This window comes from Anser anser, assembly GCF_964211835.1.
Source record: "Anser anser genome assembly, chromosome: 5".
NCBI classification, from domain to species: domain Eukaryota; kingdom Metazoa; phylum Chordata; class Aves; order Anseriformes; family Anatidae; genus Anser; species Anser anser.
Genome location: NC_139725.1, coordinates 52,511,211 through 52,524,719, shown reverse-complemented (window position 1 = coordinate 52,524,719; position 13,509 = coordinate 52,511,211). Strand labels below are relative to the sequence as shown.

Below are 13,509 nucleotides of genomic sequence, written 5' to 3'. Positions count from 1 at the left end.
CTAAATATCTGGTGAAAGGCTTGAGTGGAAGGTGACAAAGTAAGGGAGAAATAAAAATAATCCACAATAGCAGCCCTCTAGCTGGAAAGATGCCCAAAGATGTCGAAGATCTACCTTTAGGTCTCATTTCTGCCGCCAGCTTCAGAGTATGATGCTATTAAGGCTACTCATACTCTGTGCTTCAGTTCTCTTTTTGTAAAGCCCAACTAATGGTTACCTGCATACTGATAAGAATGCTTTATGGTATTTGCATGGCAGTATTGTAAAGCAATAGTACTGGTGGATAAACCAGCATCTAACATGCAAAAGACGACAAAAGCGTAACAGTACAAGTAGAGTTTAATTACACGCCAAGGACACGTGATACACAATGAAGAGAAACGGGGGTGTATAAAAAACAATACCCTCGTGACCAAAACGAAACGTACTAAAAGTACAAAGCATTTCCACACTAAGACATTTTCATTTCTGTTTTTTATTTCAAAAGATAAAGAAAACAAGTAGTTTCTCACCTGATTTTTGAGTCTCTGACAAAATTTGGATCTTTCAAATTATCCTCCCATGGTAGATGGCCACTAAGCCAATGAATCATACAGTAACCCAAGATCTCCAGATCACCGCGTCTCGATGGTGCTAAATATGTACACAGAGATTAAAAAAAAAACTGTAACAGTAGCTAAAAAAACCACAGTTAAACTACAGTTAAATTTTTTGTGTGTGTTAAAACAATAGAAAGCCAATGCTAGCAATGAAATACTACTCTATCTGTTCTTTATTTATTTTAAGCATGAAAGCAAGGAAGGAAAAAATACTGTTCCTGTAACTGGAAGGATAACTTCATTTTTCAAGTCCTTTACCAGTCTCTTTCTTCTATTCAAGAAAATGACATGCTGCAGTTATCCCAATTTGGGAAGCTTTTTAAGTACTCAGATTGTGGAAAAAAAATTTGATCAAGTTACTGAAGTGACTGACTTTCTGTTCAAAACAGTTTTTACTTCCCCTTTTCTATAAAAAGGTAATAGTGCTGAAACACAGCTCCTGAAATAATTACTTCACAATGCTGAAATATTTTATGTGACCTGAAAACCTAACAGAGGATAGAAATACATCAGATTCCTAAATCTTGCCAAAAAGAAAATAAACAACACATACATTGATCACAGATTACACTTTAAAAGGATAAATGAGCAAATCAAGTCACCTTTGTTTACATTCAGTTTTAAGCACATGTGCAACAGTTCCTCCTGAAGTAAATAACTTCCAAAAACTGACATTTTTGCAAGACACACTTTTATGCTAATAAAACAAAATTTAAGAATAAAGCAAATAAAATTGGTGTTCACTATAGGTCCACAATTTATATCCACAGATCTGCTTTTTAATGTTCAACATTTTCTTACTTCTTGCCTTTTGATGTTCGGTGACTATAAGCATAATTATTAATATTTCATAACAAAAGCTTTGTTCAATCATCATATAAAAATTAATCTATAAACAAGAACATTGTGTATCTTTGCCAAACGTGAAGGAACAATGTTCACATTGATAGAAGAAACTATTACTCCTGAAAATAGGGCCTGTTAGTCTATCGAGATCTCATAAGTACTGTTCCATTTCTACCTAGTTAATAAAAAGTAATACACTAAACATCTTAATGGTCTTTGTAAATTAAGGAAACCTATTTAAGAAAGTTGCATTAAAAACAGAGTATCAAAGTTAGTAAATTTAGAAGAAGAAAAATGCCAGCATAGTCCATAGAGGAAAAAAAAAATTATAGATTCAGAAACCTGGTTACCTGGTTGTTAACATACAATGCAGCAAACAACATCTTTAGGATTTATTTTAAAAAGGAGGCACAAATGTCTATTGCTGAGAACAAAGTTTTACATCCTTACCCACACCCTTGTGTGCATCAATACTGGTATATTCAATAGTTCCATCATGACACCTTTTAGGATCTTCTTTATATACTTTGTGAACTCCTTCAGGACAGTACCGGTAAGCAAGTCCATAATCCACCAAGTACACCTAGTAATTGCCACAAAGAATTCCAAGGTTAAAGAACTATAAATACAGAAATACACAAATAATAAATGTAACTCCCAATCATTCTCAGTTCTTAAAAAGACTCAAAAACTGTGATTTTTTTTAATTTAAATGATCCTTGCTTCACTGAGATTAGTACACATGATTTGAAAACAATGTATTAGGCTTTACTGTTTTCCATATAGCAGTCTGATCTGAAAGTCATTTCTTGCCGATGCAGAGGACAAATACAGCAAAACTGTCAGTTATTACCAGCAAGATGAAAAGCAAGAAAAAAAAATCCTACCACATCTTAACGTGCGGAGTTATAAATACACTTATTGTCCTACCTTCTTTAAAGTCAGCTGTCCCATTTGAATACGCTGACTACTATATACTATTACCCCTCACTAACACCACAGTTACTTTAAGAGAACTGACATTATTTTACTTATTTCATGAGCCAAAACATTTTGGCAAGAATACATACACAATTCTGAAACTCTAATATACATTTTTTGAATAGCAAAGAGAGTTAAAAATGCAGACAAATGAAAGACTTCCGTAAATCAAGTGGAACAATAAACACTTTAAAGACCATTTTTTCCAAGTAACAGAACACTTATCTGATGGATTTCTTGAACAAAAGAATGAAGTAACAATGCAGACAGGCAAACATAATTCACTGGTGTGCTATATAATTTTAAGCTTCCACCTGCAAATACCTATTTGAGAGTCAATTTTTTTTAATCTTGAGAGCTTCTCTAGAATATTATTTAGGGCAAATAGTCAATTTGATAACTGTCCAGCAAATTGCATAAAAAAAATCATAGAATATTAACTAGATATAAATGTCAAGCAGAAATAATGTTACTATATACATTCTTAAAAATGAGCTTCTGCTAGATTTCACAGGTTCAAAGCACTTCCGTGTGTTGTCAAACAGAAGGTTTAAAACATGAGGAATAAAATGCATCAGAAATACCTGATTAGGGTTCTTGTAACCCAGAAGAAGGTTTGAGGCCTTGATGTCTCCATGCACGTATTCATGCTCATGGATGTATTCCAGAATATCAAGCTAACAAAACAAAACAGTTACATAAATGCAGTACCCAGTTCCACCCAGCAGAGGACCTGTATTCAGCACAAAAGTGGGATTTAACTGAAAGAGTTATGTGAGAAAGCCAGGTTGTAAAGGTATGTATATATTTTAAACTTACTATTCTCAGGCCTAGTTGAAGTACAGTTTTATGGGGAAATCGCTTTGCATTCTCTTCAAACACCTTCTGAAGATCTCTGCCAAATCGATCCATTATCATAAACCGATAGCTAAATCCAAGGGAAAACAACAACAAAAAAAAACTAGCAAAGTTACTGAATTGTACTTAGCAAAGTATTTTAATCTATGTGTTAATTGTACAAATTACTGAATGAAAACATTTCTCTGAAAATATACACTGCAGGTACACAGAAAACAACTATATAGGAAACTCTTTTTATAAGGTTCTATATCAACAGTGAACTTTTCTACATGAGCAAGTTGAAAATTTGTCCATAAGTGGAACTGTTCCTTATGCCTGGCTGTTTATGCAGTACCATACCCACAGAAAAAAAAAATGTATTGCCATTCATTCTAGGTAAAACCCAGAATCAATTGCTTATAGAAATACATTTTTAGCTTTATAAACGACAAAGTAACTTAACATTGTTACTTTAAAGAGTTAGTTTCTCAAAATCTATTGCAACTTTTCTTTTAGCCTACTATTAAAAACAAAAACCTCACTTGCCAAAGGTGTTCTGACATTCATCACTATGGCCAAATCTGTTCTACTATTGTAGAAGTTCATAGCAGCTATATGAAAGAGTTTCATATATTAAACCGTGAATACAAGTTTACTTAGAAAAATATACTTTGTTACATTTACTTTTGCCTTTTAAAATTAATGTTGTTTTTATGTGAGATTAATTTTAAATCTAAGGACCTACTGAAACAATATTTCTGGCAGATTAGGCCATACATACCAACTGGCCCATGGAGCGGTCCAGACAAAAAAGCCAGACCTACTAGAATCTGCCAGAGAAACAGTAAAACTTTGCAGCACAGCTATGAAAGGAAGGTCCACTAGGAAACCAGGACTGTTTAATAAATAGGCGCACTATTCAATACCAAGTAACAAAAACCCTCTGTGACACACAAGAATAGTAAAAACTATTACTAAACTTGAGACACATTTGAACAAGAGACTAGGAATTAGTCTAGCTCACATATAAAGTCTGTGAGTAAGTCTCCCTACGGAAAATCAAATAGATTTAGGGAGAGTAGTAAGTCCCTCATATATGTGAGTGAAAATACTCTTAAGTACACACAATGCCAGAAGAATGAAAAAGGAAAAACTTTAAAGGTAGTCATATTAGTCGAGGACATATAAATTAAAAGTTAACTTTATTAGAAGAAAGCTTCTACCACACACACAATATTGCTGTTTCCAGCAATATTCCAGACAAATGAAAAGTACATCTTTAATGAGACACAAACGAGTAACAAACAGGATACAGATAAAATGTGTCTATTTGTCTATTCTTTATACATCACCTGTTATGAACTTGAACTTTTGTAACAAAACTAATATGAAGATAAGTGAAAATACATCTTTAGAAATTAAATTAGGTTAAAAGGGACAGTGGTTGGAATTAAATAAATCCCAGTATATGCTAACAAGAGATATATTCACCTGTTTCCACTTCTTTCATGCAAGCCAGAACCCCAGTATCTTGGTACACCTAAATATTTCAGTTTATGGGACTTAGTCCACTTCTGAACTGAGAATACAAATAAAGATAAGTTCATGAATTTGCATTGGTGAAGATTTACATAGAAAAGTGATCTACCCATCACTTACATGTGAGCTGCTTCGTCTATGGAAACTAGTATGCCAATTATACTGGAAAATTAATGATGCATCATTTATAGGGACAGAGATACAACTAAAGTTTCAATTTAGACAATGTCATCAACACAAAGATAATGAACACATTACCAAAACGCCTAGTTTTACTGTATGTCTGAATGACTCTATATGTCTGTATGTTCTTAATTCTTTAAAAATAATTTTGAAAATTATCTAAAAAGATTCTCTTTAAGATCGACATTATACCTGTAGGCTCTATTTTCCTAAATGTTTGTAGTTCATTAAAAACATTTTAATAGACTGCTTACTTTCATCTGGCTTAGCAGCTCGCATGTAGAACTTTAACTCAGTAAAAAGAGGTCCATTCTGGCTGGGTTCCTTTAAGACAATTTAAAATTAGTTAAAAACTGCTGTGTTAGTGCCTAATAATTACTAAAAGCTCCAAAAAAAAAAACATCCACCCTATAAAAGCACATTCTTCCTCAAATACTCTACAAGTGCTGATAAATTCAATACTGTGTTCTTTTTATAAAATAAGATTGGCTCTAAAAACTTATTTTTATTATAAATTTCTTATCATTAAGAGTATCAAATAACCTATTCCCGTAACAAGGGAGAATAAAGAATAGCAAATTAACTGAGATGTATAGAAATATTACCAATAATTGGCAGCAATAGTTTAACAAAGAACATTAAACAACATTATTATCTCAGATTTTCCAAATTAAAGTTGGATTGCCACAGTTGCAATAGCCATTAATGAGCCTAAAATAACACCTGAAATGACAGGATGGAAAAATCTCACCAAAAGTTAAATTCTTACTGAATATAAGGTATTTTGTTCCTTTCACACATTAGTTGATCAAGGTAAAAATTACAGAGGATTTCACAATTTCTCCCTAACTAAAGAACTACAGTAATTTTGACTTAAGTGTCTACCTTGAGTTTAAGATAACATAATGTATTTCAGTTCCAGTTTCTTTGGACAAAGCTATGGTCAGCTACATAGTACAAGCAAACCGCAAGAGAAATTGGTTTGAAAACACCAAAGCTTTGAAATACTGCAAGAATTGCAGGTGGATGAGTACCTTCACTGTACATTTCCAGAAGTTTGTGCAGAAAAGAAAAAGTGACTTCAACTCTTGCAATTTTAAGCAATTGATTTTGAGATACGTTTCAGCAACTTATTTTCTACTTCACTCAGAGGGAGGTGAGGCACTGGAACAGGCTGCCCTGAGAGGTTGTGGATGCCCCATCCCTGGAGGTGTTCAAGGCCAGGTTGGATGGGGCTTTGAGCAACCTGGTCTGGTGGGAGGTGTCCCTGACTGTGGCAGGGGGTTGGAACTAGATAATATTTAAGGTCCCTTCCAACCCAAGCCATTCTGTGATTCTATGATTTTAGTCTGGTTACTCAAATACATCCAAACTCATTCATTCTCAATGAAAATTCCCCTTTCCGGAATATCCTACAATTTAAGGAAACAACAAAATAAGGTATATATTTACTGTCAAGAAAAACCAGAGAAATACAATCACATGATATTAGCAGATTTCCAAGATATATAACATTGATCTTAAATGGTTTTAATTGTAACTTTTAAATGTGGATGCAGTGATCCAGAAACCTGTTAAATGTCAGACGGCACCACAGTGAATAGAGGTTTACTGCTGTCTGATGCTGACAAAGCAATGCAAAGAGATCAAACACACTGACGAACATGGCCTTTAATGTACATGTGATTTATTGGTTTACAGGTAGAGTAGTAAAACCAGTCAGAATGAGACCAGATACCAGCTTGGGCACCAGTCGTAGGCCTGGAGACTATTAACAAGCCCATCTCCACCTCACATTCTCCAGCACCATTGCCCTGATAAACAGTGGAGCCAAGACAACCGTTTTCTGGCCCCTCTGTGCAACCAAGCTCTAGACCTGAGCAATGAACCTGGAAAAAAAAAAAAAAAACAGACCACCTGATCTATGCAAAGAAACTTTGGAACATGCATAACTACCTTCACATACTTCCTATCTCCACTACTGACAATAAATTGGTGATATATAGGTTATATACATGGAGAAGAAGGGTTAAACAGTTGAAGTCTTTTACTGCAGTCATCTTGGACGTATGTTATCTGACCTATTTGCTTGTTTCTGTGTAGCATACTCCAGTAACACTCCAACTTAATTAGAACATAAAGTCTACATATGATTTTGATTCAATTTACATACATTTGTAGAATGTTATTGTTACTAAAATGCAGTGAAAAACTGTGTTAAAAATTCTTAAAATATTTATCTTTAAATAAATTATCAAAAAAAATATGCCTCAGAGCTGAAAAAAATCTTTCTCTAGTCAGAACAAACGCTGAAGATCTGCTATGTTTTCATACTTCTCGGGGATGAAGAAATAATTTAACCACAAAACAGAAATTCATGCTGTGTTGCTGTTTTCCCATAATATCATTAACTCTACATAGAGAGAAAGGAGTGCATGTGCTGAGTTAAAAAGGCTCACATAATGATGTCCGCTATTTGCTGTACTTGTCATCTCATAACACATTAAATCCAGAAGGACTCCGAACACAAAGTTCTCCAACTTCATGCTCAGAGTCATTCCAGACACACACTTCGCAAAACTGAAATTGAAGTCTAATTAGAAAAGATAGAAGAGAAGAGATTACAGAACACATGTCAAAACCCAACAAGTTTCTTCAGGTAATATTTTAAGAATTCCAATCTTTTTCAGTCAGCAATTTAATGAAGTGTTATTAAACTCTACATCCACTCCTGAACAATGACACCTGAAAGGTCCACATGTTTAAAAAGCATTTCTTTTTTCATAAAAGCTCTGATTCATTTCGTACTGCTCAGGCATCAATACTACGTGGATATGTCAAAGACTAAGCCAATTTCCATCCCACTTTAATAGCTTAATTTGAAGAACATTACTATAGAAGCACATATTTTGTTAAACGCTAATAATTGTTCAAAGCTGTTAACCACTTTGCTTTGGATCAACTAGGAATCACCCAGGCATCTGAAAATAGGCCCTTATCTGTAGTTGTGCTTTACTAGACTGTGGAGGCATAATATGTTATCGTTCATTTGTGAGGGCAGCCAAGGACTGGGCTACTCTTTACTGCCATAAATGCAAAATTATAAAAGACAAATTAAAAGTGAGTGGTCATCGGGGGGGATTAGAACTGGGGGTATTTACGAATTGCTGCAACAAAGTGAATGCAGCATAAAATAAGCCCAAAAGTTATGACAACTCTTCTTATAATCAGAGCCCAAAGCAGAGGGAAGAAAAGCAGGTGCACGGGTTTGCACAGTGTAAAATAATGAGTATCTGATGATTTTCCAATCAAGTCAAACTGCATTCCTCCATGAAAACTGCAAGGCTCTGTACTTCCTGGCCAGTTCCAACTGTCCTGACTCAGCAGGAGGCTGGCATTAGGAGGCAAAGCACTGCGGTTAACTGAGGTGTCTGCTCCTTGCCTTTGGAACAGGGCACGGCTCCTGCAGAACGGACGCTCCCTGCCCTGGACAGCACAGCTGGGCATGCAGGAGCAGGACGCAGGCTGGGGCTCCTGGGCCATGTGGAATTCCTGCCCAACACCTACAGCAGCACTACACGGATGTTGAAAGCATGGTAGTTTGATATTTGCTTTGTAAGCAGTGCTTTTTTTAAGCAACTGGCATTTCAGAAAGAGGGTCATCACCAACAGCATCTTGGGGCGCTTTAACAGTATCAAAAACAGCACTGTAAAATCTGTCGAATCTCCCTTTGGCCAGCATACATAGCCATCAAGAATAAAGGCACATACTAACTAAAATGCATTTTATTCTAAATTAACCTGATCTTTTAGTTTGGGAGAAAAACGTTAGGAGTATTAACGTATTTGCATAAATGGCCAGATATTACAGTAAAGCATTTATTTCTTAAACCACATAGTGATATTGAAAAGATGAAACTTCCGACCTGTGCTGAAGAAGTAACTTTTCACATCGAGAAGTACCTGTAGAATTTCCTGATATCTGCTTTTGTCACAGACCACAAACCATACCAAGATAACGAAGGGTCTGGATCTACTATGTCTACTGCTATATTCCCATTTTCTCTTACTATGATTTTACCAGGGAACCATATATAATAGCGGGATCTATAAAAAATAATCCAGCAAAATTTAAGAAAAAATACTTCAATGTTCTTTCCTAAGTTAAATATATAAAGCCAAACAAAGTTAAATATTTTTTTTTAGTTTAATATTAGAACAGAAGAAAACTTCAACTAATAAAAAGAACTTGCTGATTTACTTCAGTGAGCTAAAAAAGTTGAGCTACCAACAGTGCTTTTTCTTCTACCTAATCCTGAGGTTAAAAAATTATGCATCAATGCCATTTTAATTCACTAGAAATTAGAATGTGTGTGTATTTTATGATAAAACATTTAAAGGACTTTATATCTGTGGGGCCCTTGGGAATCAAAGTTTTGCTGTTTCTACTCCCGAGCCATCTGTCAGCTTACCAACATCCAATGGTGAGCAGCAGTTCACACAGACTCACTCTTGAATCACAGGAATTGTCCAAAGCTACCTAGATCTTTTTTTTTTTTTTTTTGTACTTGGGCTACTTACAATAAAATTACAAAAAGTTTTGTAATGAAACAGAATCTGATCCATTTCAGGAACCTTTTTCAACTCTGCTGATGTTCCACTATCCACCCTCAAACACAAGAATCCCAAATCTCAGAGTTCCTCTGCATCACCAGGCTTTTCAATGTTAGACTTAAACAAAGCACACTTCAACAAAACACTAAAACTACATTATTTTCAGCCAGAAGATGTTTGAAATTACACATACTACTCTAGAACAAACATTTTCAATTTGTGAAGTAAGATTCAAATGCTGTCTTACCACTTTTACAACATAAGGTGCATCACTGCCAATCGACTTTGAAGAATTACCATCAGCTGTTAAAAAGGAAGAGTTTATTAGTAGTATGAGAGGAAACCGTCACATAACATACACGTATTTGCTATGCAGGATGGACAACCAAATGACAGTGCAATTAATGAAGCAAAAGCCTGTATTAGTATCTTATGGTTTGGTAAGAGAACTACTATATATGACAAAACTACTCTGTATGGACATGGTCCACATTCTCCCTTCTATTTCAGGAGAACATGCAGTTTACTACTGAAAGCTCTTCTTTTTCTATTATTCAAAAGCTTTTTCCTCAGTCAACAGCACTTCCTTCATTTTCTAGGACTGTGATGAACACAGAGTTGTGGGTATGAACATGAGAACAACATTCTCTCTATTTCTCTATTTTTTTGTCACGTCACTTATCCAAAAATGATTTTCTCTTGGTACCAAGCTGTTGAAAATTACCACAAAAAATTACCACTGGTATAAAGGACATCAAGTTAGGCAAGGACCAAGCACAGGAGTCAGGTGTGCAGCTTTGTGCAAATCATGAGTAAGCAAACAGAGGGCAGGTTTGGGCTTGAACAATGCAAGCTTTGCTAACACAAGAACTAGACAACTTCAGAGAGCTGGAACTCCAGTCTCTGTGAATTTTTAGCTCAATGTGCAAGGCTGAGTAAGTAGAGGGTTGGCAAGAAGCCACCCATTGGTCCCGTTTCCTTCTTAATCCACTTACACTGCACTCTGTTCGTTTAGAAACCAAGACAGATTATTAATTTTATTTTTTTTAATCAGTGTGAATTCAATCCAACCTCATCACAAAGAGGAAGGATGTAAGTGCACAGAAAACGAAAACCTTGTTAACACAGTCACCTTATATTTCATCCCTTCAAACTTGTTTGGAAAATAACTAAGAACAAAACAAGTTTTTTGATTCCCTGAGGTATCCTCAAGACCTCTGTTCATCTGCACAAAACAGATACTAAATAGGGAACAGTATTCACCAAAAGAAGTTCTCTCTGAATTCAATAAAAGAGCATTGCAAGACAAGGTTTGTGGCGACGCCTTAAACTGTTAAGGTCCAAGATTGCAATCTGTTCCAAACGTTGGTTACATGATGAAGTATACGACTTCTGTCAGAAATTCACAATGCAATAAGGAAGTCAAAATCAGCACAGAGTCAAAAATAGCCAACACATCGGCTGATCAGTTGTCTCCATACAATGTGCTTAGGCAGTTCCAGTTCAGAATTTGTGAAATAAGGACACTCACGTAAAAATCCTTTCTTTCAGCCAGACCAAAAATCTCATTTAAACAAATATTAGACCATCCTTTCACTGCTGAAAAGAAATAAAGATCCTGGATAAGAAGAATGAATGAGCCACCACTTTGACTGCTACTGGAACACCTTGCACAACCCGGTGCTTACAATGACCATGTGTCCACTCTTGCCAATTTTTTCCAAGAACATGAACCAAGCTCTGATTGTAGTCAAAAACATCTGCTAAAGATACTCTGTGTCAATTTGTCATTGTTTTGAACAAGGATAAACTTCTCACTCTCCATTTTAAAGTACTACCAAAGATAACCAGACTTACCAAGGTACAGGCGTCCAAAGCCTCCTTGCCCTATAGGGACACCCAATTTCCATTCTTTTTTCGATGTATCTGTTAGAACCTCCCCTAGAGCAAACACTTCAGCAAGCTTCCTTTTTGCAGGGGCTCTTTTTCCAGACGTCTTCTTAATATATGGCATTTTCACTGGAGAGGATAGGAAGGGAGAAAAGGAAAGGAAAAATAGGGGAAAAAAAAAAAAACACGGGTTACATGATGACGAGAATTATTGCCTTGCTACTTCACATGCCAGTGTTTTACCCTTGTTTTTCCTTCTGACAGATTTCCACGTAAGGATAGATTGTTTAATTTGGTACTACAAAGATCGTTTAAAAGAAATACAGCAAGTAATTTTATTGGCGTGAATTATAAACAAAAAATAACTAATTTTTCCAGGCATCGGAAAAATCAAACAGCAAAAATCTTCACAAGAGAAATCTATGAGGAGACTTTGTAGAACACATGCTAGAAAAATCTCAGAATCTATTGTACGAAATCAATCACACCCAATCACAACTCTAAACTTAGAAAAAGTAAACTAATGAAACACAGCTCATCAGTTCTCCTGGGGTTTAATTTGCTTAGTGAAGAAATACCAGAGAGTCCAAGTCTTCAGTGATAATACAGAAAGGTATTAATGGTTACACCAAAAAGGAAAAACCACCACCACCAGTAATCTCAACATTTCTCATGGATTCCTCTTAGCTGTAAAAAATACCAGAAAAATAGAGAACTAATTGCTAATTATTTTTCTGTACAACTGCAAGCAACAGAAGTGAGTGTCTGCTTATTGATCACAGGACAGCACTTAGCAGATCACCAAGAAAACAGCACGCAGCTACGTATCTGGAAATCAGAGATGTAAAAGTACTGTTGCTGCCACCTCCCAGCCTCAGGTCCCAGACAAGCAGGATTTCTAGAACAGCCTTCTCTGTGAGCAAATACATGTTTGGGATTTTTGCAGAGCCATGCTTTGATTCAGTAAAAGAACCTACTGAAGATGTGGCTGTAAGGCAAGGTATGCACTAGCTCTACTTGCATGAAAGACCTTCATGAGTGCTTTTACACAGACGTGATCTTTCCCACCACCTTATGGAGATGAAAGGCATACAAACACACACAGTTATTTTATAAAAGATAAAGTTCTGACTGTTGGGATTAGTATTTTATTTTGCTTATGTAAGCGGAAAAGAATATTAATACACAATTCAGGAAGCTTCCGGACAGCAAAATCTCTTTTCCTCATTAGTCTAGCTGTTCAGTACAATAACCCTAAGTGCAGTTACTTAACATCAGTTTTCTTTTTTTAGTTCTTACGGTCCTCTGAAGGACCTACACGGCACACACCTCCTCGGTATCACAAAACAGGATGTTTTAATTCTGCATCACTTTCCCATATTTCCAATTACTTTGGTAAAGTAACCTTCCCCCTGTAGTCAAGATGTAACTGTGACATTCTACACTCAAAATTTAAGGCTAACTTACACCCTATCTCTTTTTTTCTTTAATCTTCAAGGTGATACTCACTGTACTGTCTTAGAGGAAGATTCTTCCCCTAGACTTTCTGCAGAAGAAAAACGACATGGCCAAGCACCAGATGCAATCTCAGCTAGGACCATACCAATGGGAATGCGATGGTGTCAAAGCACCCGGAGGAGCAGACACAGGTAGGAAGGAATGGCAACATGTTGATACTGCTCAGAAGAGCAGGCCAGCAAGATCAGAGCAGACTTCTAAGCAGCTTCTCAGGACACCCAGCTTCAGGAAAAAGAAAGACATTAACACAGAGGGCTGACCGAAGCCTTCAGAAAGTGGTAATGGGAAAATAAAAAAAAGTTTGGAACTCAAAGACTGACTCACTTAAGAAAAAACAGAGTGCAAAAAGCCGCAGTGTTGCCTAACGGACTCAGATGTGGGACAAGATTGCATTCACTGTCATTTTCTAATGAGTACAAAACTATAGGAAGTAAGCAAACAGGTCTCAAGCTAAGAACAATTTCAGAGACATGAAGAGGACTGGAGAGACTGCAGCTTG

The 13,509-nt window shown here is 35.9% G+C and overlaps 1 protein-coding gene across 3 annotated transcripts in view; it reads right to left on the bottom strand.

Annotated features, from left to right (window-relative positions):
• The window catches only part of VRK1 (VRK serine/threonine kinase 1), a 33,948-nt gene that overhangs the window by 17,385 nt on the left and 3,054 nt on the right, over positions 1–13,509 (bottom strand). For 2 of the 3 annotated variants that reach the window (XM_083839427.1, XM_083839429.1), the window contains exons 2-9: positions 11,460–11,621; positions 9,850–9,905; positions 5,243–5,312; positions 4,758–4,845; positions 3,246–3,354; positions 3,011–3,103; positions 1,896–2,028; positions 513–633 (exon numbers count right to left, since the gene is read on the bottom strand). In XM_083839427.1, coding sequence (XP_083695553.1) covers positions 513–633; positions 1,896–2,028; positions 3,011–3,103; positions 3,246–3,354; positions 4,758–4,845; positions 5,243–5,312; positions 9,850–9,905; positions 11,460–11,621 — 832 coding nt within the window. Of the gene's footprint in view, positions 1–512; positions 634–1,895; positions 2,029–3,010; positions 3,104–3,245; positions 3,355–4,757; positions 4,846–5,242; positions 5,313–9,849; positions 9,906–11,459; positions 11,622–13,001; positions 13,233–13,509 lie in introns of all 3 variants that reach the window. The other variant, XM_083839428.1, reaches the window with a different exon arrangement.